This window comes from Sinocyclocheilus anshuiensis, unplaced genomic scaffold (assembly GCF_001515605.1).
Source record: "Sinocyclocheilus anshuiensis isolate Anshui unplaced genomic scaffold, SAMN03320099.WGS_v1.1 scaffold989, whole genome shotgun sequence".
Taxonomy (NCBI): domain Eukaryota; kingdom Metazoa; phylum Chordata; class Actinopteri; order Cypriniformes; family Cyprinidae; genus Sinocyclocheilus; species Sinocyclocheilus anshuiensis.
The window spans coordinates 202756-225132 of NW_015554143.1; the positions used below are offsets into that span (position 1 = coordinate 202756).

The following is a 22377-nucleotide window of genomic DNA, read 5'->3' on the forward strand; positions in this document are numbered from 1 at the left end:
CACTCACTCACTCACACTCACGCACTCACTCGCACGCACACACTCACACAAAAAATATTTTTCCAAGATAATTAACATCCTTCACCTCAGCGCCTGTCGTCTATATTGACCCATATTCCTTCTTAAAGCAAGCCTGTTTGTATTTCCAAAATATTTTTTACTAATGAATAATGAATGTTTTAATAACATTTTAGTACTTTATTGCTTAATATTTTTAGCACTTAAATCTGTTTGCATGCATTTCGATGATGTATCGTTTCAATGCATTCGCTGAGAAAGCGCTTTCAGTTCATTTGTACTTCCAATAGATGGCGCTAGAAGTGTGTCGGACTCGGTTTGCATTCCAATAAAGTTTGCCACCAAAACCTGTACAGTATACCAAGATGGAAATCTGTGTAGTCGTGGAAAAGATGCTATATCTTTAAATATGTTGTTGTTCTAGATGTTTGACTGTGCTTCTGTGTTGGAGATTAAACACTAAACCAGCAGCCGGACTGGTTTATGTCAGTGTCTGAGGTTTATATTTGGGGAAACGCTTGCATCAAAATTACTTCAAATAATAAATGTTGCATGATACATTAACCTCACCGATGGGAAGATTATCAGTGATGGAGTGAATCGAATTGATTTACTCTTCAAACATTACAAGACACAGATGGCAGTGAAGAAAATTGATTGAGCTTTCATACTGAAGTACTACTGCAAGTTCAATATTATGCTCGTCTTATCATGCGTTTATTTTTGGGAGGTGATCTGTCCTGGTGGAATTCATGCTGGTTGTCTGGCTGGATATATCAGTGAAGACTCTGGCACGCATGCATGTGTGTTTACACGGCTACAGCACCTGGCCAGGATCACCATTTATGTGGAGTAAAGTTTGACATAGAAATGATTTACATTCCAGATTGCATTTAAAGGAGTAGTTCAGCCAACGTGAAAATGTGCTCACCCTGCACCCTAAACGCTGCTTGATCTGTGCAGATTTCTCTCCTGATTCACACCAGAAAACTGTTTCACTGGAGGAAGAGTTATTATGGATTATAGACTCTATGGTATTTTAGTTAAAATCGTCTTAATGCTGGATTTGTTTCAGCTTTTGTCTTCTCCAGATGTTAACTGATGGACTGGAGTGCTGTGGATTACTTGTGGATTATTGTGATGTTTTTATCAGCTGTTTGGACTCTCATTCTGACGGCACCCATTCACTGCAGAGCATCCATTGCTGAGACACTGATGCAATGCTACATTTCTACAAACCTGATGAAGAAACAAACTCATCCTGATCTCAGATGAACTGAGGCTGAGCACGTTTACAGCTAATCTTCATTTTTGGATGAACTTTAAATGAGGTCAGCTTCAGTTATACACACGGTTAATAAGACAAATAAGGATCTTTTAGAATTAAAGTCCACATTCACTTTAAAATTAAATCATGATATAAAATTCTGGAAGAAAAATAGAAATGCATTGAATGGATATACATTAAGTATAAATATTATTCCCTAGCTCAGTAGTGGCATGTTTGCATTAGTTTTGTATTTATTGATGCCAACTACATAAATGGTACAAATGATAAACCCTGTTTAGATAAACATTAAATTTAATGTCATTTATATTACAGAAAACCTAATAAATGTATGATATTCAGCAGTTAATCTTCATTTACATCTTTGTATAACAGGGAGAGACTGAATGATATGCACGTACATCAGTAATGTAGATGCGGTACCTTCAGAAAAAACACTGAAATCCAGTTTAAACATATCGACAATCATTTAGAAAAGGTGTTATTTGATTTGGTATAAAAATAAGCATTGTGTAGAATAATTTCAATACATTCTCTGTAGCTCTCTCACTAGAGTAAATGATTTGGGAAACAATATTGGGCCCAAATAACGCCTGTTGGAGACTTCTGTATATTTGAACAAACACACAGAAAATAAAACATCCTGACATGTGATCGTGTTCCTTTGTTGATGGAGTATGAAGTGATGTAAACCCTGAGTCTGTGACAGCAGTGTGAGACTGTGAGCAGATCTATTCATATCAGTGTAATACCAGATCGTTTTTTCTCTGTAACAGCAAATATGGACCTGTTTATGATGTTGCCTTGAATCAACACTGACCCTCTTTACTTGCCAATCCACGTTTCTGGTCTTACATGATTCATCTGTTATTCCAAAGGATAAACGTGTCATTTCATCAAAATGTAATGAGTTTTTCTGCCTGAATCAGCTTTCCTCTCGACGTTCGTTCTGGTAAGTAACTCCCATTTCCTTTTATAATTCCTAACAGGTACAGTACATTTATTTTCTCTCATTGAATATGATGCTTTTACTCAGAAATAAATCACATTACGTAGTTAAATGTGTTCATTTTGTGATAATTCACCCCCCAAAAAAATAAAATACTGTCATCATTTGCTCACCTTCAAGTAGTATCAAACCTGTGTAAGTTTCTTTCTTCTGTTGAACATAAAATCAGTTGCCGGTAGCCATTTACTTCCATAGTATTTTTTCCATAGTATGGAAGTCAATGGCTACCGTCAACTGTTTAGTTCCTTTTTTTTCTATTCTATGGAAGTCAATGACTACCGTCAACTGTTTGGTTACCAGCATTCTTCAAAATATCTTCTTTTGTGCTCAACAAGAGAAAGAAACTCGTACATGTTTGGAAAATGAAGGTGACGCAAATGATAATTTTTGTGTGAACTGTCCCTTTAAGGGAAGCGAGAGCTTTGATTAGTCACAGAACTGAAATCAGCTGTAATAGTTGATGCAGCAGCATTTACAGTATACTGTATATTAGTACGATTTCACATGTATGAACTCAGTTCAATCAGTGCTGAATCCTAATGGCATGATTGCATCAGTAGATGACAAACACATCTGTTCTCAGATATTCAGTCTTTGCATTTTCCTCTCAAAATTGGCCACTTGTGTGCTACTTTTAGTGGGAAGGGCGTATAAGCTTGGCTCTTTCTCAAGCTTCTGCTCGGTTTGAGTCCTGATCGTTCTCCACTGGTTTAGGCTTCAGAAGGTTTTAGAGAGATCAAACCCTCAGTAGGACGACAGGCTAGAGTCTGATGGAGTCAGATGTCCATGTCCACCGGTCTCAGCTCGCCCGTCTTGTGCTCTCTGACCCACAGCTCTCGGTCTCTGGCGGGGTCGACGCTCCGCAGCAGTTTGTCCAGCGGCTCTATGGTCTGCAGATCAAACAGCAGGCTGTGGTTACTCATCATCTGCAGTTAATGGTGTGAATGAGTGTGAACGAGGCGGTCTGAACTCACACTTTGGTTGAACATGTCCGTCTCGTGTCGTAGTGTGGTGTACTGACACAAGTGCTGCCTGATCATCTCCACACGCTCCACCTCCAGACGCTCCAGCTCCTGTCAGGGACCAGACATGTGAAGATTCTCTGCTTTATTGGAGTTTTTAGGAGAAAATGCTTTTGATTTTTTTAATCACAGTCTCATTGCATCCTTTACTTGCATATCTTTACTTTTCAAGTGTTGAAAAATCCAGAATTGCTCTGTTTTGTGCTCTTCTCCTACATCACACAACTTCATTATTACACAAATGGTAACATTTTACAATAAGGTCCCATTAGTTAATATTAGTTAATATGCTAACAATGAGCAATGCATATTCAGCTTTGTTAATGGTAATTGATAAAACTACAGCTGTTCATTGTTCATGTCAGCTCAGGTCTATTAAATTAACAGATGCAACTTTAATATTGTTTAGTGAACATGATTTAGTAAAGTTTTAAATTAACTAAGATGAATAAATGCTTTAGAGCTTTTTCTCATTGATAGTTCATGTTAACTAATGTATTTAACTAATATTAACAGATGTAACATTGCAAAGTGTTACCATACAATTATAAAAGCTGTTGAAATCTGGAATATTTTACTTGGCACTTTTTCTTTGGAATTTAACATTCATACAGTACATCAGTTCATTTGGTGTTTGTGTGCAATTTTTATTTATTTATTTTTTAACAAAGAATCACTACGTTCAAGAAAACTTCTGTCATTATCATGAGTGTATTACATAACTATTTTTTTCCCAAAATAAAAAAAAAAATTCCAATAAATTTCTACAGTCAAGATTTTCTCAATTTAGAGTTTTGTGAAAAATCTACTTTTTCAAACTCGTCCTAGACGGTTTTTCCAATTTTCTCCAAAATGGTCTCAGATCATCTTCAGACAATGCTGCCAAGAAGTTATCAAAAGATTTCTGATAGACCAAACCATTCTCGTAAAGCACGCTAACGAATTTGACAAAATTCACACAAAAATGGACATGAAGCTATATCTTTACATCGCTTTAGCAGATTCTGACCAAACTTGGTACCTGCTATCCCAAGCATAACCTGAGGGCACATGAGTAGTTTTAGCACAGCTACTGGTCAAAATAAATAAAACATTGACTTTTTTGTTTATAATTTCTGAACATTTTGACCAAAAAAATCATACGATTGACCTTGTTAGATTAGGAGCGACATACAGAATCAAACAATACCCAATTATCCCATGTCAGTCATTTTGCGTGTTGACCATTTAGAATTTTGTTGTGAAATGTTGTATTTTACAAACGCTTTAGCGTATTGTTATGAATATTATAGAACCGGTTGCGGAAAAGTTATGAAATTTGGCACACAAGTAGAGGACAGTCTCATCATTAACCACGGCACATTTGGAGTCTCTAACACAAACTCTCTAGTGCCACCAACAGGCCAAATTCGCACTCAGGTTTCTGCTAATAACTTTTGAACCGTAAAGTCTAAAAGCAAAATTGATTGATTCCTTGGCTCATACCGAGTAGAATGCATACCATAATTTACTTTTTTTTTTGCAATTTTGAATTTTCCGAAAAATCTACTTTTTCGAACTCGTCCAGACGGTTTGTCTGATTTGTCTGAGCATTCTGTCAAAAAAGTTATCAAAAGCTTTTTGATATACCAAATAATTTTCGTAAAGCGTGTTAATGAATTTGATGAAGTTTGTGCAAAAATGGACATGAGGTTATATCTGCGCAATGCTTTAGTGGATTCTGGCCAAACTTGGTATGTGTTATAACAAGCATGACCTGAGGCCACATGAGTAGTTTCAGCACAGCGCCACCTACTGGTCAAAATATATAAAAAATTGACATTTTCTGCTTATAACTTCTGACCTATTTGGTCAAAAATAAGATTTGGTCTCATTAGACAGCATACTGGCATACAAAATTAAACTGTTCTCATAGCCTGGCCTAACTGGTGTTCAGCTGGTTTAGCTGGTCAGCAAGTTGATCTCCTCAGCTAAAAAATGCCCAAACCCTGCTTATAACAACAACCCTGGGTAATTAAAGACAGCTCCTTAGCTCTTCATTTTTCGACACAGCGCCACCTACTGGTCAAAATATGTCTTCATTTTACCTCTGTTCTGCTTGGCCCCAAAATTGCTGCTTGCAGCTATATATATTTATTATTATTATTGTGTGTGTGTGTGTACGTGCATTGGTTTAGAGGTGCTGAGTGGAAAATGTCATTCATTTTAAGATTATAACATCATTATCTGAGAGTAGATTTTTTACTAAGCTTGTATTTGAAGCATCAATTCCAATGGAATCAAATAGTTTTTCTGACTCTTATTGGCGCCCTTATTGGTGTTTGTGAAAGCGCGTTCACTCAGAGAATCTCTCACCAGACTGCTGGTCACCATCTCCTCAAACCACTTGGACTGGGACTGATTGTAGAGGTCAACACATCGCATCAGGTCATCGCCTGAGGACACAGAGCACGAGTTACACATAAACATCATCAGAACTATAGAGCATGGGCTGAGAAGCTTCTCTGTTTGTCAGAAGCAGGAGCACAGACACACACAACGGGAACGGTTATGATTATACCTGGTAAGGTAAATGTAGGATAATCTATACTACTAAATTTGAATTTTTGTTGTTGTTTCCATCCAGACTTCCCAGAGATTTAGTGTTGAACTGATGAATAAAGAGAAGGTGCAGAATGAAGGGAAATAGTTTAGTGGCATCTGTTTCTGATTTTATTTAATTTAGATTTCATTTTTGTCACATGAATGTTAGCCAACAGTGATTTTTGCAGTACCAATACTCCATATTTGTAAATGCATATAGCGGCCGTAATATCAGCATTTGTGTCAGTATTTTCATACCACTGATAAAAGTGCTTAAACATCACATGATTTTCACTATCACTGTAAAACGTTTTAACATTCATAGTTTAGGGATGATATTGATAAACAAAAATAATCATCATCTGCGCACTTTACTCTGTTCATCAGCTCCTCGTTAATAATAATTGATATAATATTTTATTAATCTATCCATATCTCTAAATAACGTGCAATGAATGCATGTGTCTGATTCATGATTCATAACAGATGATGTTCTGCTGTGGCTGCGATTAAAATGCAGTTTATTTGCAAGAAGAAAAAAACATGATACTGTGAAGGAAGCAGAGAGAAGAAGGTAAATACTGCACACAAGAAACATCTATATTCCTGTGGAAACCCCAATGTGTTTTTCAGTTTGCGAACACCTAGATAATTTTACAGTTATATGCAGATTTCTTTCTTTCTGTTTTACTTTTAAAGACCGTTATTTTGCTCTCTGTCAGAAAGTGAGCAGACGAGTGTTGGTTTCAGTTTTCTGAAGAACAAAGTTAATATGTTTAGTAACATGTTCAATGTGTAGTGTTTAGTGAATATCATCTTAAACATTTAAAAACAAGAACAACTTTGCATGTGATGTTCGATGTGTAACAGAACGGATTCATACTAGAATTTCACATTATTATTTTCAAATTCCTCTTTAATAACCATAATTCAACACTAGATGTCAGCACACTCAAACATTGCTGCAGGTTTGCTGGTTATTAAACTCATTGAATGTATGTCTGTGTTCACAATAGAATACTTACTAAACAATGCCAGTTATTTTTTAAAACAGTATGTGACTCAGTAGCCATTATTATCTCTTTTGGTGCTGGTTTACTGTCTGATAGTTGCTCAGGATTGCTCTCGGAGGGTGTCAGAGAAGAAGCTGCACTCACCGGCCTGCGTGGATTTTCTGCGCGCCTTCTTGATGTCCTCCTCGATCTTGCTGTTCAGTTTGATCTCCAGATGCTGGGTTTTTAACTCCAGATCCTTCTGCCGATCGGCGAGCGCTTTCCGTGCCTGATGAAGAACGTGAGAATATGAGAGACGAGACGCCGTGTTTTATTCATGCATCATCTAGAGCTGAAGTGTTCAGAAGCATCTGCTGCTGCGTGTTGAGATCCAGATGCTCCTGAATAAATCAGAGCTGTCATTGTGCAGTGATGTGGATGATTACTGAACTTCAAAGATAGTGTATATATATTTACTTATTCATTTCTGATGATAGTTGAACCCTGGTGATATTGTGTTCTGGTCATTTTGACCTGGAGAGGATTTTCTTAGTTAAGTTATCACATCATCACACCAATTGTGGTGTTCAAAAATGATGGGCTTATGAAAAAAATTGCTTGTAAATCTCCACCAAATCTCAATATTGTTATCAACTTTTTTCTTTAATTTAGCACAGGTTTAGTATTTTATTTTGGAGCTGGTTGATAGTAGACCTCATTGTTTTTGAGTGAATATTGCCGAAATGATATGCCTATAATGATGGAGTATTACATATTTGCATTATGCTCTTTCTTAAAGGGCCAGTGCACCCAAAACTAAAAATGCTGTTATTTACTCACACACACAAACACACACGTCTTTCCAAATTTGCATGTGCGCTTATTCAAACTTTGCATGATGCGATTGATCATGAAACAAGAACAAATGGCATTTGCTGTGACACGAATGCTGACCGTTTGTTTTGAGTGTGCTGTCCCTTTAAAAGAGGGCGACTTGTTTGGTTCTTGTTGCTCTATGAGAAGGTCACTGGTTTGAAGGGCATGAGATTATATATATAAAAACCCGAAGGGCTCAAGAGACGGAAATGTTCCACTTCTTCAGAAAACATGTTGGACTTGCATGAGAAAAATCCGCGTAACTTTAGATGAGGCTAAATATGAAGACTAAATATGGCCACATGACAGAGAGACGAAGCATGTTTTGCAGTCAGTACCTTCTCCACGGCGGCGGATCGGCTCGCCAGCTGCTTCCTGAGATCCGACATGTGATGGTCGAACTTCTTCATGTCCTTCTTGAAGTTTTCCCGAAATATCAGCAGAGGCTTTTCCACCTCACTCTGAAGCTGAACCACGTCAGAGACAGACCGGTAAACACAAAACCTAAAGCCAAAAGTAAAAAAGCCCCTCCTACAGAATGTCTTTTTCTGCCGCAGTATTAGTAATGCATATACGTGTGTGTGTACTGTAAGTCTACTGTACTGACAGTGTGTGTGTGACATCTGCTCTCATGTGTTTGAATGCAGTCCTGCGTTTGCTTCATCTCACCTTGGAGGAGAACTTGAGATGAACTTCTGCTTCATCTGCCAGGCTTTTCTTCAGCTGAGCCCAAGCTGAGCCAAGCGTGCTGAAAGAAGATGATGAGGGGTAAGATGTAATATATAAATTATATAAAAATATTATATCAATTAAATTATGTATATATTTAAATAAAATGTAATAATTTATATATAGTCAATATTCTTCAAATAAATGTAATAAATACATAATAATAAATATTTAACACAATATATAATAAAATATATTTAACAAAATGTAATAAAATTGATATTAAATGTAATAAAATATATAAAATAAAATAATATATATATAATATTATATAAATTAATTTTAATATTTTTATATTTAATAAATTATATAATAAAAATATTTAATAAAATGTAATAAAATATATATTAAATAAAAAATGTTGTTTTTTGTGTGTAACTCTTCTTGCCCTTTTCTTTCTCGTCTAGATGTCTGCGTATGAATGCTGCAGTCATGAGTGTTGAATGCTGAGTGGATCAGCCTCGACTGCCTCATTCCTGAGATGTTTCGGATGTTTAGACCAAGCCGTTCTGAGGCCTTTCCATTCAGACCGACACATCGATTCAAAGGAACACTTTCAATAAAAGACGTGCGTGGAATTGAACTATCTAAACTTTAGCTGAGTCAAATTTACAAGACTGAACATCAGTTTTCTTTCTCACTGTTGCTAAGGCAAGATAATTATGTGTATATATATATATATATATATATATATATATACACACACACACACTACTATTTGAGAGTTTGGGGTCAGTAAGAATTGTAATTGTTAATGAGTTGCTAAGGCAAGATAATTATGTGTATATATATATATATATATATATATATATATATACACACACACACACTACTATTTGAGAGTTTGGGGTCAGTAAGAATTGTAATTGTTAATGAAAGAAGTCTCTTCTGCTCAATAAGGCTGCATTTATTTGTTAAAAAAAAACGTAAAAATTGTGAAATATTATTATAATGTAAAACCGCTGTTTTCTATGTGAATATCTGTTAAACTGTAATGTATTTCTGTGATGCGCAGCTGTATTTTCAGCATCATTCCTCCAGTCTTCAGTGTCACATGATCTTCAGAAATCATTCTAATATGCTGATTATTAGAAACATTTCTGATTATTATCAATGTTGAAAACAGTTGTGCTGCACAATATTTTTCTGGAAACTGTGATGCATTTTATTTTTCAGGATTCACAGATGAATAGAAAGTTCAAAAGAACAGCGTTTATATGAAATAGAAATCTGTTGTAACATTATAAATGTCTTTACTGTCACTTTTGATCAATTTAATGTGTCCTTGATGAATAAAAGTATTAATTTCTTCCAAAAACCCCTAACGTTTGAACAGCAGTGTGTATTGTGTATTCATACAGCACTGATGGCACATGATTCGCTCCAGAGGCCAGTCATGCGATGGCAAAATGCAAAGCCAAAAGGTCACGACCTGCAGTTAGTTCTGCAACAATGATTTCTGCACGGCAGCCTAAATTCAGGAATAAACAAGAGGTTGTGAGCGCAGATGCAGGAGCTGCACAAAAAAACAATGGTGATTACAAGCGACAACACAGCAGGGGCTGAGAGCCAGAAGAATGGCGGGATTGTGCCGTCTGTCTGTGAGCCGGCGCTCGATGACACGCTCCACATTGTACATAAAACAATTAGCCTTCTCTACCAGACTGACACGCTGCTGAAAAAAACACTAGCAGTTGTGCTGATACCGAACACTAAAAGAGCGCAGCAGCTGACGGTGATTTACAAGAAAACATGCACACTTGTTAGTGAGGATGTGTGACGCTTACCGAGAGAGTTCACCTAAACATGAAAACTTGCTGAAATGTGCTCATCCTCAGGTCATCTGAGATGTAGATGAGTTTGTTTCTTCATCGGGTTTGGAGAAATGTAGCATTGCATCAGTGTCTCGCTGCAAGTGAATGGGTGCCGTCAGAATGAGAGTCCAAACAGCCGATAAAAACATCACAATAATCCACAAGTAATCCACAGCACTCCAGTCCATCAGTTAACATCTGGAGAAGACAACAGCTGAAACAAATCCAGTATTAAGACGTTTTTAACTCAAATACCATAGAGTCCATAATGCATAATAACGCTTCCTCCAGTGAAAAAGTGCATCTGCTAACTCATCCTGATCTCGGATGACCTGAAAGTGAGCACATTTTCATTTTTGGGTGAACTGTTCCTTTAAGAACATAATTGAAGAGGTTTCACATCGTCCATCACAATCCATTCACCCATGACTGTAGTCACAAACTCTTTTATAACGCATTATATTCCTCTGAAGGTCACTGCATGAGGTTTTTAAGAGTTTGTAAGGAGATAAGAGTGTATTGTTCCCGTCTGCCACTGTTTTCTGGGTGACGTACCCTTCCTCCTGCACCGCCAGCGGGATCTGCGAGAGCTTCGACAGGTTCTTGGCGTATTCCTCCTCAATCCTGATCCTGTCCACATAAATAAATGAATTAGAGTTGTGCTGGAATGACAGAGCTCATCTGTGGCACATGTAGAGCATGTGAAGAGCTGAGTGCAGATGTCTGTCCTGACTTTCACACACTAAGGTAATTTTCTTCCCAGACTCAAGTCTTTCTCCTCAGGGACAAACACACTTCATGTGAACCCATGTGAACTGTAGCTCATTCAATCGAACAGCGAACATGTTTGAGAGCAGATCTAATGTTGATGGCCAGAAAGAATCAAGCAGCCACTGAATCATTTGTTTTTCTCCTTTCTAAAAACTATTAATGAAACACAGGAAATGAGCTACAGGAAGTTGCATGTGCTGCGTTGTTATGTTTTTATGTTTTTAGTCAAGGCAACAAAGAACAGCCGCTATATCAAGATATTACACAAGTTCACCAACATAGATAATGCAATAGTAACCATAACCATACTTTAGTGACGACACATACAACTAACTAACTAACTACTGTCAGGGTTAGATCCGAGTTGCAACGCTTTCTGGCCAACGAACAACTGTTGTGCTATGAAAGACATTCAGAAACTATAACTAGCCATTTTCACTCCAAAACCTTAGCTAATTATGACTTTAAATCATGCAGTTGAGGCTTTGTCATTCAAGATTGTGATGTAACTTTAAATTTCACAATTATAATTTCAATGTGACTTTATACCTCACAGTGTGATTCTTATTTTAAAATATTTTTTTATTTTATTATGTTTTTATTTGTAGACATACATATGTTTCCATAAAGTATAACTGCTGTACTTGTAAAAAAAAAAAAAAAAAAAAAATATATATATATATATATATTTGTTTAAATTTTTGTTTTATTTATTTATTTGTTGCCAAAACACTATAGTTAGTACAGTTACTATAATAAAACCATGGTAAACTTTTGTAGGGGCACCACTGACCTCAAACAAACAAATAAACAAATACATAAAAACATTTTTCTGTGATGATTTATTATCCACAATTTTTGTCCACTTTTTCCTGAACATTATATCCTCTACGGTGAAAATAAAATGTAAATAAAAAGATAAAAAAAGATTTTTTATAAAACAAAGAATAGGTTTTACAAGAAAAACTATTTCCGTTTTTTATTTTTTACTTCAAAATCCGTGTTTAATTCAATGTGTTGCTTGTCGTGTGTTTGTAACTGTGATATCTGCTATCAACTTCTGAGTGATTTCTCTTTTTTTCTCCAGCAGCTTGTGTTCTGCTCTGGGTCCAGACGTTTACCTCTCCCGCACAAACTCGGCCATCTCTTTCTGCATCTGCCTTCCCTTCAGCTGTTTTTGCAGCAGAACCTCAAATCCTGAGATGATGGTGCTTCCCTGCGGGTCCTTTCTGTCCGCCTGGATCCACAGACAAAACACAAGAGATTCATGTGCACAGAACCAGGATTCGGTGGGATCTTCTCCAATCACAACTACAAGCCAGACCAGATTAGGACAGATGTTTGATGAAACTCATGCTGTTCAGTAGTATAAAGGATATTCAGAGCACGTCACTCGCATGCATTTCTAAACGTTGCGGTTTGTCAGTGGTTGGAGATGTTCTTGCTTACCCAGAAATAATCGCAGTAGCTCCACTCGTCTGGTTTGAGCAGCTGCTGTTCAGACATGTGCAGTGGAAGAGGAAACGTCACGCTGTTGATCTGCAGAGGGAAAGAAATCATCCAGAGACATCGGCTCGAACGAGAAACTGACAACACTGTAAAAGTGACGCCAGCAGAACATGCTCTGAACCAGCTTATTACAGTCAGTGCTGCCAATCACTAATGCATTGCCAGTAAATGATGAGCAAGTATAATAAATTAGACAAATAAAAGAGCAGTCATTAATTCTAAACCATACACATAAATAAACGCAATCATCCATGCTCAAATGTAAAGAGTTCACTCAGTATAATTGGGTAGTTAGCTACTTGACTTTGATTGACTGTTTGTACTGAATCACTCCAATTGTTTGTGTTTGTTATAGACGGACTGCCAGTTTGTGAGCGACTCTTTTCTGCCGTTACATTGAGACACCAGTAGGTGGCGAGTCATTGAATCATTAATTCAACCAATTCGTTCAACGACACTGATTCATTCAGACTTTACGAGTGAGTCACTGAATCATTAATTTGAAATGATTCATTCAAAACACTGATTTATTCGGGAACGGAACAGGCGACTGGCTTTATGAGTGAGTCATCGAAATGTTCATTTGAACTGATTCGTTCAAAACTGATTAATTCATGAACAAAACATTTGAGTAGCTTTATGAGTGAGTAATCGAATCGTTCATTTGAACTGATTGGATAAGAACGATTCACTGCTACTGTTCGTCAGACATCAGTGGTTCAACCGCAATTATACGAAGCTACGAGAATAATTTTTGTGCACAAATGAAAAAAAAAAAAAATTACGACTTTATTCAACAATTCGTCTCCTCCACATCACCCTGGTGCCATTTTGGAGAATATCAGCTGGACGTAACAAGCGTATGCTTGGGACTTGGGAACATTTCAGTTGCGTTGCTGTCTATGAAGAGTCAGACAGCTCTCAGATTCCATCAAAAATATCTTCATTTGTGTTCCGAAGATGAACGAAGGGGTTGTAATTAATGACAGCATTTTCATTTTTGGGTGAACTAACCCTTTAACTGAGAGAAACGTTCATGGATCGAAGGAGAGTGTTTGTTTTTACTTTGCAAGAGTTTGGCAGAAACGCGATGCATTCACTCAGTGAGTGTAACCGGTTTTTACTGCTGCTTGATGCAACATGCTTACTGTATATGAACACCGCAAATAAGTTATTAGAGGTGCAACAGCGCGTTGATATATGTGACCCTGGAGCACAAAACCAGTCATAACGGTCAATTTTTCGAAATTGAGATTCATATCAGCTGAATAAATAATCTTTCCATTGATGTATGGTTTGTTAGATTCGGACAATATTTGGCTGAGATACAACTATTTGAAAATCTGGAATCTGAGGGTGCAAAAAAATCTAAATATTGAGAAAATCATCTTTAAAGTTGTTCAAATTAAGTTCTTAGCAATGCATATTACTAATCAAAAAATAAGTTTTGATATATTTACGGTAGTAAATTTACAAAATATCTTCATGGAACATGATCTTTACTTAATATCCTAATGATTTTTGGCATAAAAGAAAAATGTATAATTTTGACCCATACAATGTATTGTTGGCTATTGCTACAAATATACCCCAGCGACTTAACACTGCTTTTGTGCTCCAGGGTCACATATATATTTTCCATGCAGAGTGCAAGTGCAAATGGCTATGCATTTATTTGTGTTTTTAACTCAATGGGAGAGAATTGAATCTGTCTGAAACTGAAGTTGTGTGTGTTGTCTCTGTCTCCCGTCTTCATCAGGATCATCGCCTACTTTTGTAGCATTTTTCAAAACTGTGTTGAGAACTGAGCGGTGCTGAAACACGGGGTTTCATGAGCCTTTAAATGTATAAATCCTTTGTAAGTCCCCTGCATCCGCTGTGATGAACTCGCCGTCCACCAGAGGAAAGTGTGATGCGGACTCTGAGGAAATTCCCTTCGGTCTGAATGAGCTCATAACGCTCCCCGTGTTGCCTAATGTTTGAATCTGCATCACAGCAAATGAGGAAATGTCCTGTCTCACTTCTGGTTTGTCTGCAGCTGGATTTTTCTGGATAAAGCGTGTGCATTGACTGGTTGCACAAGCATCGTAAGTTCCTCCGGATCCAGATTCTCAGAGGCGTATAATGCCGCTGTGCTGAAGCTGGATAATGTGAGGAGGAGAACGAGTCTCCATGTGTTTGCATTGGCTCTGATGAAGATAATCAAGTGTGGCACGCTGGACTAATGAACAGTCTGCGTCACTGTCAGCATGATGGGAACTATCTGATGTCCATGTCAGCAAACATCCCAGTAATTCAAGTACTTCTTATTGCATGCTATTAACAGAAATGTATCAGTAAGCAGTTTATTTACACAGTGATGTTTTGGTCCGTTTGCCCTTTTCATTTCATTGCATCTACAGGCATGAGTCAAAGATCAGAAAGCATCAGAAAAAATAAAAGTGTAATACAGCTTTAAATTTAGTTTTTTCCCCCATACATTAGAATGTGTCCTGTTTAACTTTTATCCATGATTTACAGAAGATGAATGATTTTTACACCAATAAATCTTAAGCATATTTTAAACAAGAATCATTTGATGACAAATTAAATGCTATATTTAAGGATTGCAGTGAGGCCCTCAGATACCAGTTAACTTTCATTTTTAAATCTTTATACTTTGCTAACCACTAGGTTTTACCCATTTGTCAGCAAGAAGTGTTTGTAAGGAAGTGAAAATCTCAGAAGCCAAGCTAATTCAAATTCAAAATGACTGAAGGAGTAACAGCAGTAGACTATTATTAACTAGGATGTAAATGTTCTGTTAAAACAACGAACAGCAGCTTTCAGCCTGATGTCGCCAACATGAAATATCAGACATACACTAGAAGTTCTTGACAGGTTTTTATTCGATTGCTGCTTTTCCCGTTTTTCTGTGTAAACATGGACGCGTTTGACTTGCGCTCGCGTCTCTTGCAGCGTCTCATGCATGAAACGGTTTTCTAAAAACACGGTGATCATAATCAAATATTTCAGAGCAATAAACGCGGTCTTCATCTGATGATGTGACGGACTACAGACATACACTAGAAGTTGTTGTCAGGTTTTTATTCGCTTGCTGCTTTTCCCCTGTTTTTCTGTGTAAACATGGACGCGTTTGACTTGCGCTCGCGTCTCTTGCAGCGTTTTTCTAAAAACACGGTGATCATAATCAAATATTTCAGAGCAATAAACGCGGTCTTCATCTGATGATGTGACGGACTATCAGTTGTTATATGATCTCAGAAAGGCTTCTTGTTCCTGTTACACTGAACGATCTCTGATAAACTGCATTTCCGGGACTAAAGTCTCCTGGTTATTTAAATACTTAAAAAAAACACACACTAAGACATAGTCCTTTTAATGAAACACAGCCAACGCTTATTTGAAAATGTCAAGAAAATAAATATATTTTTTAACTTGGTATTTTATGCTTATTTAAAGATGTAATGGTAAAATCAAAGTCCGGACCATTACGCTGAATGACAATGTTACACTTTGGACATATTTTGACATTTTATTTTCGCAAAAGTTATTTGAAATATGAAACTAGACACTTCAGTTGCATTTAACAAGTTTTTTATGTATTTAAAATTACTTTGTAAATTTAAATAAATTTAAATCAAAATGGTAACGTCTTGTCTTTGACCCACAACAAATATAATAATAATGGCCTAATGGTTAGAGAGTCGGACTCATAACCCAAAGGTTGTGGGTTCGAGTCTCGTACCGGCAGGGATTGTAGGTGGGGGGAGTGAATGTACAGCGCTCTCTTCCACCTTCAATACCACGACTGAGGTGCCCTTGAGCAAGGCACCGAACCCCCAACTGCTCCCCGGGCGCCGCAGCATAAATGGCTGCCCACTGCTCCGGGTGTGTGTTCACGGTGTGTGTGTGTTCACTGCTGTGTGTGTGCACTTTGGATGGGATAAATGCAGAGCACTAATTCCGAGTATGGGTCACCATACTCGGCCACATGTCATGTCATGTCACTTTCACTTTCAAAATTATTATAATAATATATAATATAAAATATGTGCTATAATATAATATTTATATGTTATTTGTAAAACTATACTTATCTTTTTTATTTATTTATTTATGCTGTTTAGTGACTGAAAGTGACAGTAAAAAAAGCCTAAAAATAAGTGTAGGAAAATATTCACCCCAGCATTCAGAAAATAGTCTGTTTTTTGTGTGATGCTTCTGTTTCGTTGGCTGTTCTTTGTGAACTTTGGGCTTCTATCCGCTCTAATGACAGCAGTCTTACGGGAATCTATAAATACTCGACTATATTAAAACAAGCATTAAGTTAAATAACCAGATCTAACCAGAGATCGCATGTGAGTTTGCTAAAAAATAATTTTACAAAATGTATTTTTAAGGCTTCTCAGTTAATGTGATCATTTAGGATATTAATGAAATAGATAATATTTTTTACGATAATATTTTAACAGTTTGCTTCAGGACAATGACATCATAAAAGCAAATTGTTTATTAATTAATTAATTTTGGGAATAATTTAATTTTGTTGTCTTTAATATTATATTTTTCTCAAACAGTATAAGGCAGTTTTCATAAATGAAAATGTATAGCTGCCTGTATATTATAGGAAAGGGTTTCCTTGCAAGGGAATCGTCATATTTATGGTCCTTAGCACTGAATAGTTTGAAAAACCCTGTTGGTTAACATGATCCAGCGGCCTGCGTGATGTCAGAGGAAGACACAAAACAAGTTTTGTTTACATTATTAAAGCATGCACCAAAGATTCGTTCACAATAAATCCAGAACCACGCATTAGGAAAGTAAACAGTGTGCGTTTGCTTGAGTGTGTTTTGTTGTCATGCAGTTCTGAGATGAGTTGGTTTAGCTGTGGTACTCACAGTTACTGTGGATTCACACTCCTGCTTCCGGCTGGGTGATGTCGAGACGGGACTCTGACAGAAGACACAAAACTGAGCGTCAGACATCATCGTGCTCTGAGCTGTGAGCTGCCATCTCCACCCTGAGCTCATCAGGACAAACCCAAGGAGAAAAGTGCCTTGGTTCTCGTGTGTTTGGGTTTCATACAGATGATGATATCTGCTGCACCTTTAGTAAAGGCTCACTGAAGGTGAAGTGTGTCACTGCAACACTCCCCCTGTCTTCCATTGGCGGGATGGACAGATAGTCCCGCCCCCAAACCCATGTCATTGGTGGAGCTGATGTTGCTGTGTCGACGGGATGCGAAGTTTTGAGAGCAGCACACGGGTGTTTTTGGGAAAATCAGTTCGACATACAAAGCCAGACCTTTGACTAACAGCATATGTGCATTACAGCTGATTCCGGTCAAAAACGCCACTTAAACAGAAAGAAAACGCCTGACCCATCCGTAGAGCACCTCAGCAATGACAGACTGGCGTGGGAAAAACAACATTTAAATAACACTGTAATACGTGCTGATTATTTCACTGACAAACATTTGGAATAATTAATGTTTTGGAAAAAAGTCTCTTCTGCTCACCAAGGCTGCGTTTATTTGATCAAAAATACAGTAAAAACTTTGAAATATTATTACAATTTAAAATATCTGTTTTCTATGTGAATATGTGTTAAACTGTAATTTATTCCTGTGATCAAAGCTGTATTTTCAGCATAATTACTCCAGTGTCACATGATCTTCAGAAATCATTCTAATATGCTGATTATTAGAAACATTTCTGATTATTACACAGTTGTGCTGCACAATATTTTTGCGGAAATCGTGATTCATTTTATTTTTCAGGATTCACAGATGAACAGAAAGTTCAAAATAACAGCATTGATTTGAAACAGAAACATTATTAATGTCACTTTTGATAAAGTAGAATAATCAGCTCTGATCATGGATATCTAGTTTAATTGCTACAAACTGCCTCAAAAACACCCTGATCTTTCAAAGAACTTAAACTGGATGAAAGACGTTCAGGTTCTTCCTGAAATCATTCCTCATTTCATCATTCTATACGTTACATGTGACATACGATACGTTACATACATTACAACTCGTTTCCTGTCGGACTGATAACAAGCACCAGTGCATCAAATCAGATTAGAGTTTGGTAGACTGAGAAAATGCTTTATAATCCCTACAAAACATCGTATCAATAATATGTTGAATCATCACTGAATCAATATGCAATACATTTCTCAGCTTGAATCTCCAGCGAATTTTGATACAGATGGAGAGGCGTATTAAAATGACTTGTGGATACTGAAGTTATTGGATTAAATCAGATTTCTAGTCCTGGGGAATATTGCATAATGAATAATGAGGACTAGTCCATATGTGAGAGATCAGCTGTACCTGATGATCTGTGCTGGTCTTCCGCATCAGTACATGCGACGGCTCAGTCTGATGCAACGGGCTGCCATTGCCATGAAATCCATTCACTGGAGAGGAAGGAAACACTCAGATGAGTTTGATTTAGAGCCAGGAGAGATCTACTTTACGTTTTTAACTAATATACCATTGAGTCCATAATCCATAATAACGCTTCCTCCAGTGAAAAAGTGTTCTGGTCTGAATCAGGAGAGAAATCTGCACAGATCAAGCAGCGTTTAAACAGCTCTAAACACATATGTGGCTGGATTCTGATGTGAGAGACAACAGCAGATGCACTTTTTCACTGGAGGAAGAGTTATTATGGATTATGGACTCTATGTATTTTAGTTAAAAACGTCTTAATGCTGGATTAGTTTCAGCTTTTGTCTTCTCCAGATGTTAACTGATGGACTGGAGTGCTGTGGATTACTTGTGGATTATTGTGATGTTTTTATCAGCTGTTTGGACTCTCACTCTGACGGCACCCATTCACTGCAGAGCATCCATTGCTGAGACACTGATGCAGTGCTACATTTCTACAAACCTGATGAAGAAACAAACTCATCCTGATCTCAGATGAACTGAGAGTGAGCACATTTACAGACAATTTTGAGTTGATCTATTCCTTTAATATAACCTGAATGATCAAAACTATAAATATACATGTTGTTGTTGTTGTTGATATCCGCTGCAGTGAGATTCCCGCAGACTGTCCGTGAGTGTCCAGTGTTCCAAACACAGATAAAACTGAACCACAGGGAATCTGTAATCAGAGGCTGCTGTGGTTTCTCCGCCGTCCAGATAAAACGCCTCTGGCTAAAAGCTCGGACAGTCAATGCTCTCCATTCAGTCTGGACTCATCTTCCACGTCTTTTCATTTCCACTATTTATGATAGCTATCAGAAAACAGCAGTTTTACTTTGGCACTGAGGAAGGTCATGTTGTCACTGAAAAGTTTTTTTTTTTGTTTTTTTGCATTGGCCTATTTTGGCAGTTTTGCACCAATGTCAGTTTAAACATCACACATCTCTACGAGCTGATTTGTATATCTGCAGGTGAGTTTCGTACCTGTCGGGACAGAGTTCTTGTGTTTCGCGGGTGTTTTCGGGGTGCCAGGCGTGCTCGACGGCCGCTCCCATGTTGTCTCTGAAAAACAAGAGCAAAGTCAAGCCATTTCCTGTTAATTACATCATCTGTTTTCTTCTGTAGGCAGGTAATGCTGCTCAATAAACGCCACATCAGTAATAACTTAATGCACAAAGCTCTCACAGCGGCCGGATCAGATATTCACAAACACACCAATCAATCCTCCCAAAAACCAGTTTCAGGAACGATCGAGAGAGATTTACTAAAAACCTGTTTTGAGCAAGTCTCCCTTGTGCCATTTTTGGTAATTTTATTTGCAGTGAATCAAATCATACATCATTTGCTGTAATAATAACTGTATTTCTCCTTCAAAAGTTACATACCATTACCAGGTAAACTGCATACATACATAACCAGCCTCAACTTTCGGTAATAATGACTATTATATTATTCCTCTGATTTAACACTAAGGATTTCAGTTCAATTCAAATGACATGAATTGAGAACAGATCGAATTCAGAGGCATTTAATGTGAAGATGAAAATATTCTACATTAGACAAAGCTTCATAAATACAGCATTGCTCAGAATGTTTTCTTAATAAAGTGCAATGCATGCATCCGATTAGATGTATCGTCTTCATTGATACAGAACTGCATTTTGAGTAATCGTAACATGCGTCCTCTGTGCATATGCAATCATGAAGTAAGTTCAGAAACAGCCTGATTGAGCTACGGCTATGAAACAGAGAAGCCGGTTACTAAGCAACAAGCATCTGAGAAGCTGATTAGCCTAATTATTTACTTCAGACGAGCGCCGAGCGAGCATTTGGATGCGGGACTGGGCTCGACATCTACTGTATTGTAGTAGTTTGTGCTGAGCAACGACTGATCTTCCGGCCAGAACGGGACTGTGTCATGCTCCTCCAATCTGTGACCAATGTCGTGTCTCTGAGCGATGAATAATGGCCTAGTTCTGAGTTCTGTAGTCCATCTTTAATTTACCACCATCTGTATCAGCTCTGCTGTTCCTCCAGCTACTGCGCGAGTCATGAGTGTTGAATCAAACAATTAGGAAACTAATGTCATCTTAGTACACGCAATAAGCAGCACATACAAACTACTGGCATCGAATTCAGTCCGAGTAGTCCAAATGATCTGAACCTGAGGTTTAACTTCAGTTTCTTTGTGTTTTTATCCCATGGCAGAAACAAGCTCTCATACTAATGCCACAGAAATGTATACATTTTTAAAGTTTAGCTTCCTTTTCTTCGTCCCTCTCATATAGTCTAGCTATCTCTTTTAGATCTCAGTGGGGTTCCTGAACTCTCCACCTGCAGGTTAGTGAGGTTGATCTGAAACGAGCGGTTTAATTATTAATTTATTTATTTATATTCATGTGTGTTCCCCAGCAGAAAACACATTCACCAAACCACAGCTGAGAAGAGGAAGGAAACCACACACACACACACACACACACGTTACCATGACGATCACACAACACAACAAGCCTCTGCTTCATCCACGTGAACTTCAGCACAAACTACAAATCAAGCTAAAAACAGGGAGCTTAAAAGACTCTTGCGCTGTTTAACTGGTTCTGTGTTTGTGTGAGACAGACTGTGTGTGAATGAGTAACGAACCCAGAGAAGCTCATAACATCCTAATAATCATTAATCAGGCTGCACTGGATCTGGATGGTGTGACGAAATGCCGGTGGATTCCAGTTTCTCTTACTCACACAGTTTGTAGGATTATTATAGTTGGTTGGTCAGAAGATTGATTTGTTATCTTGCTTTGACAACTCGTGTGCTCCCTCTAATTTAGCTTGAGAAATAACGAGGAGCGAATGTCGCTGCCCACTTCATAGGTGGAGTTGGGCTGTTTTAGGTGTTAACGGAAACCATAAGTCAGAAAATTCATTATGAGAAGATGAATGTGTTCATTATTAAATGTCAAGAACCTAAATGTGAATCTTCAAATCTTTAAATCAGTGTTCCAGAGTCTTCAGAGTCTTCCACTCGGTTTGGTAGTAATACAATAATTACATTAAAAAAAAGAGTAATTGCTAGTAAATTCGACAAATAATTACAGAGAAACTGCAAGGAGCACAAACAATTAAACATGACATTTTGAAGCTGAAAGACAAATTATTTTCTTAAGAAACTTTTTGTTTTTAAATTTCAAAATATGTTTTTTTACTGTGTTGCATTGAAATGTAAAAAAAAAAATATAAATGATATTTGATTAAAAAAGTAAAAAAAAAAAAGATTTACATTTTTGTTTATATATATATATATATATATATATATATAAACGAC

General features: G+C 37.2%; 1 protein-coding gene across 1 annotated transcript in view; it reads right to left on the minus strand.

The window, feature by feature from the left end:
* Positions 1 to 2643: 2643 nt before the first annotated feature.
* Positions 2644 to 22377, minus strand: part of LOC107670554 (growth arrest-specific protein 7-like) — a 30578-nt gene continuing 10844 nt past the window's right edge. Inside the window, exons 3-14 of the mRNA XM_016463198.1 lie at positions 20041 to 20118; positions 18955 to 19040; positions 17513 to 17566; positions 12552 to 12641; positions 12224 to 12339; positions 10887 to 10961; positions 8458 to 8536; positions 8127 to 8255; positions 7078 to 7201; positions 5693 to 5772; positions 3290 to 3388; positions 2644 to 3205 (exon numbers count right to left, since the gene is read on the minus strand). Of these exons, the coding sequence (XP_016318684.1) occupies positions 3092 to 3205; positions 3290 to 3388; positions 5693 to 5772; positions 7078 to 7201; positions 8127 to 8255; positions 8458 to 8536; positions 10887 to 10961; positions 12224 to 12339; positions 12552 to 12641; positions 17513 to 17566; positions 18955 to 19040; positions 20041 to 20118 (1124 nt within the window). The 3' untranslated portion in view covers positions 2644 to 3091. The remainder of the gene's footprint in view (positions 3206 to 3289; positions 3389 to 5692; positions 5773 to 7077; positions 7202 to 8126; positions 8256 to 8457; positions 8537 to 10886; positions 10962 to 12223; positions 12340 to 12551; positions 12642 to 17512; positions 17567 to 18954; positions 19041 to 20040; positions 20119 to 22377) is intronic.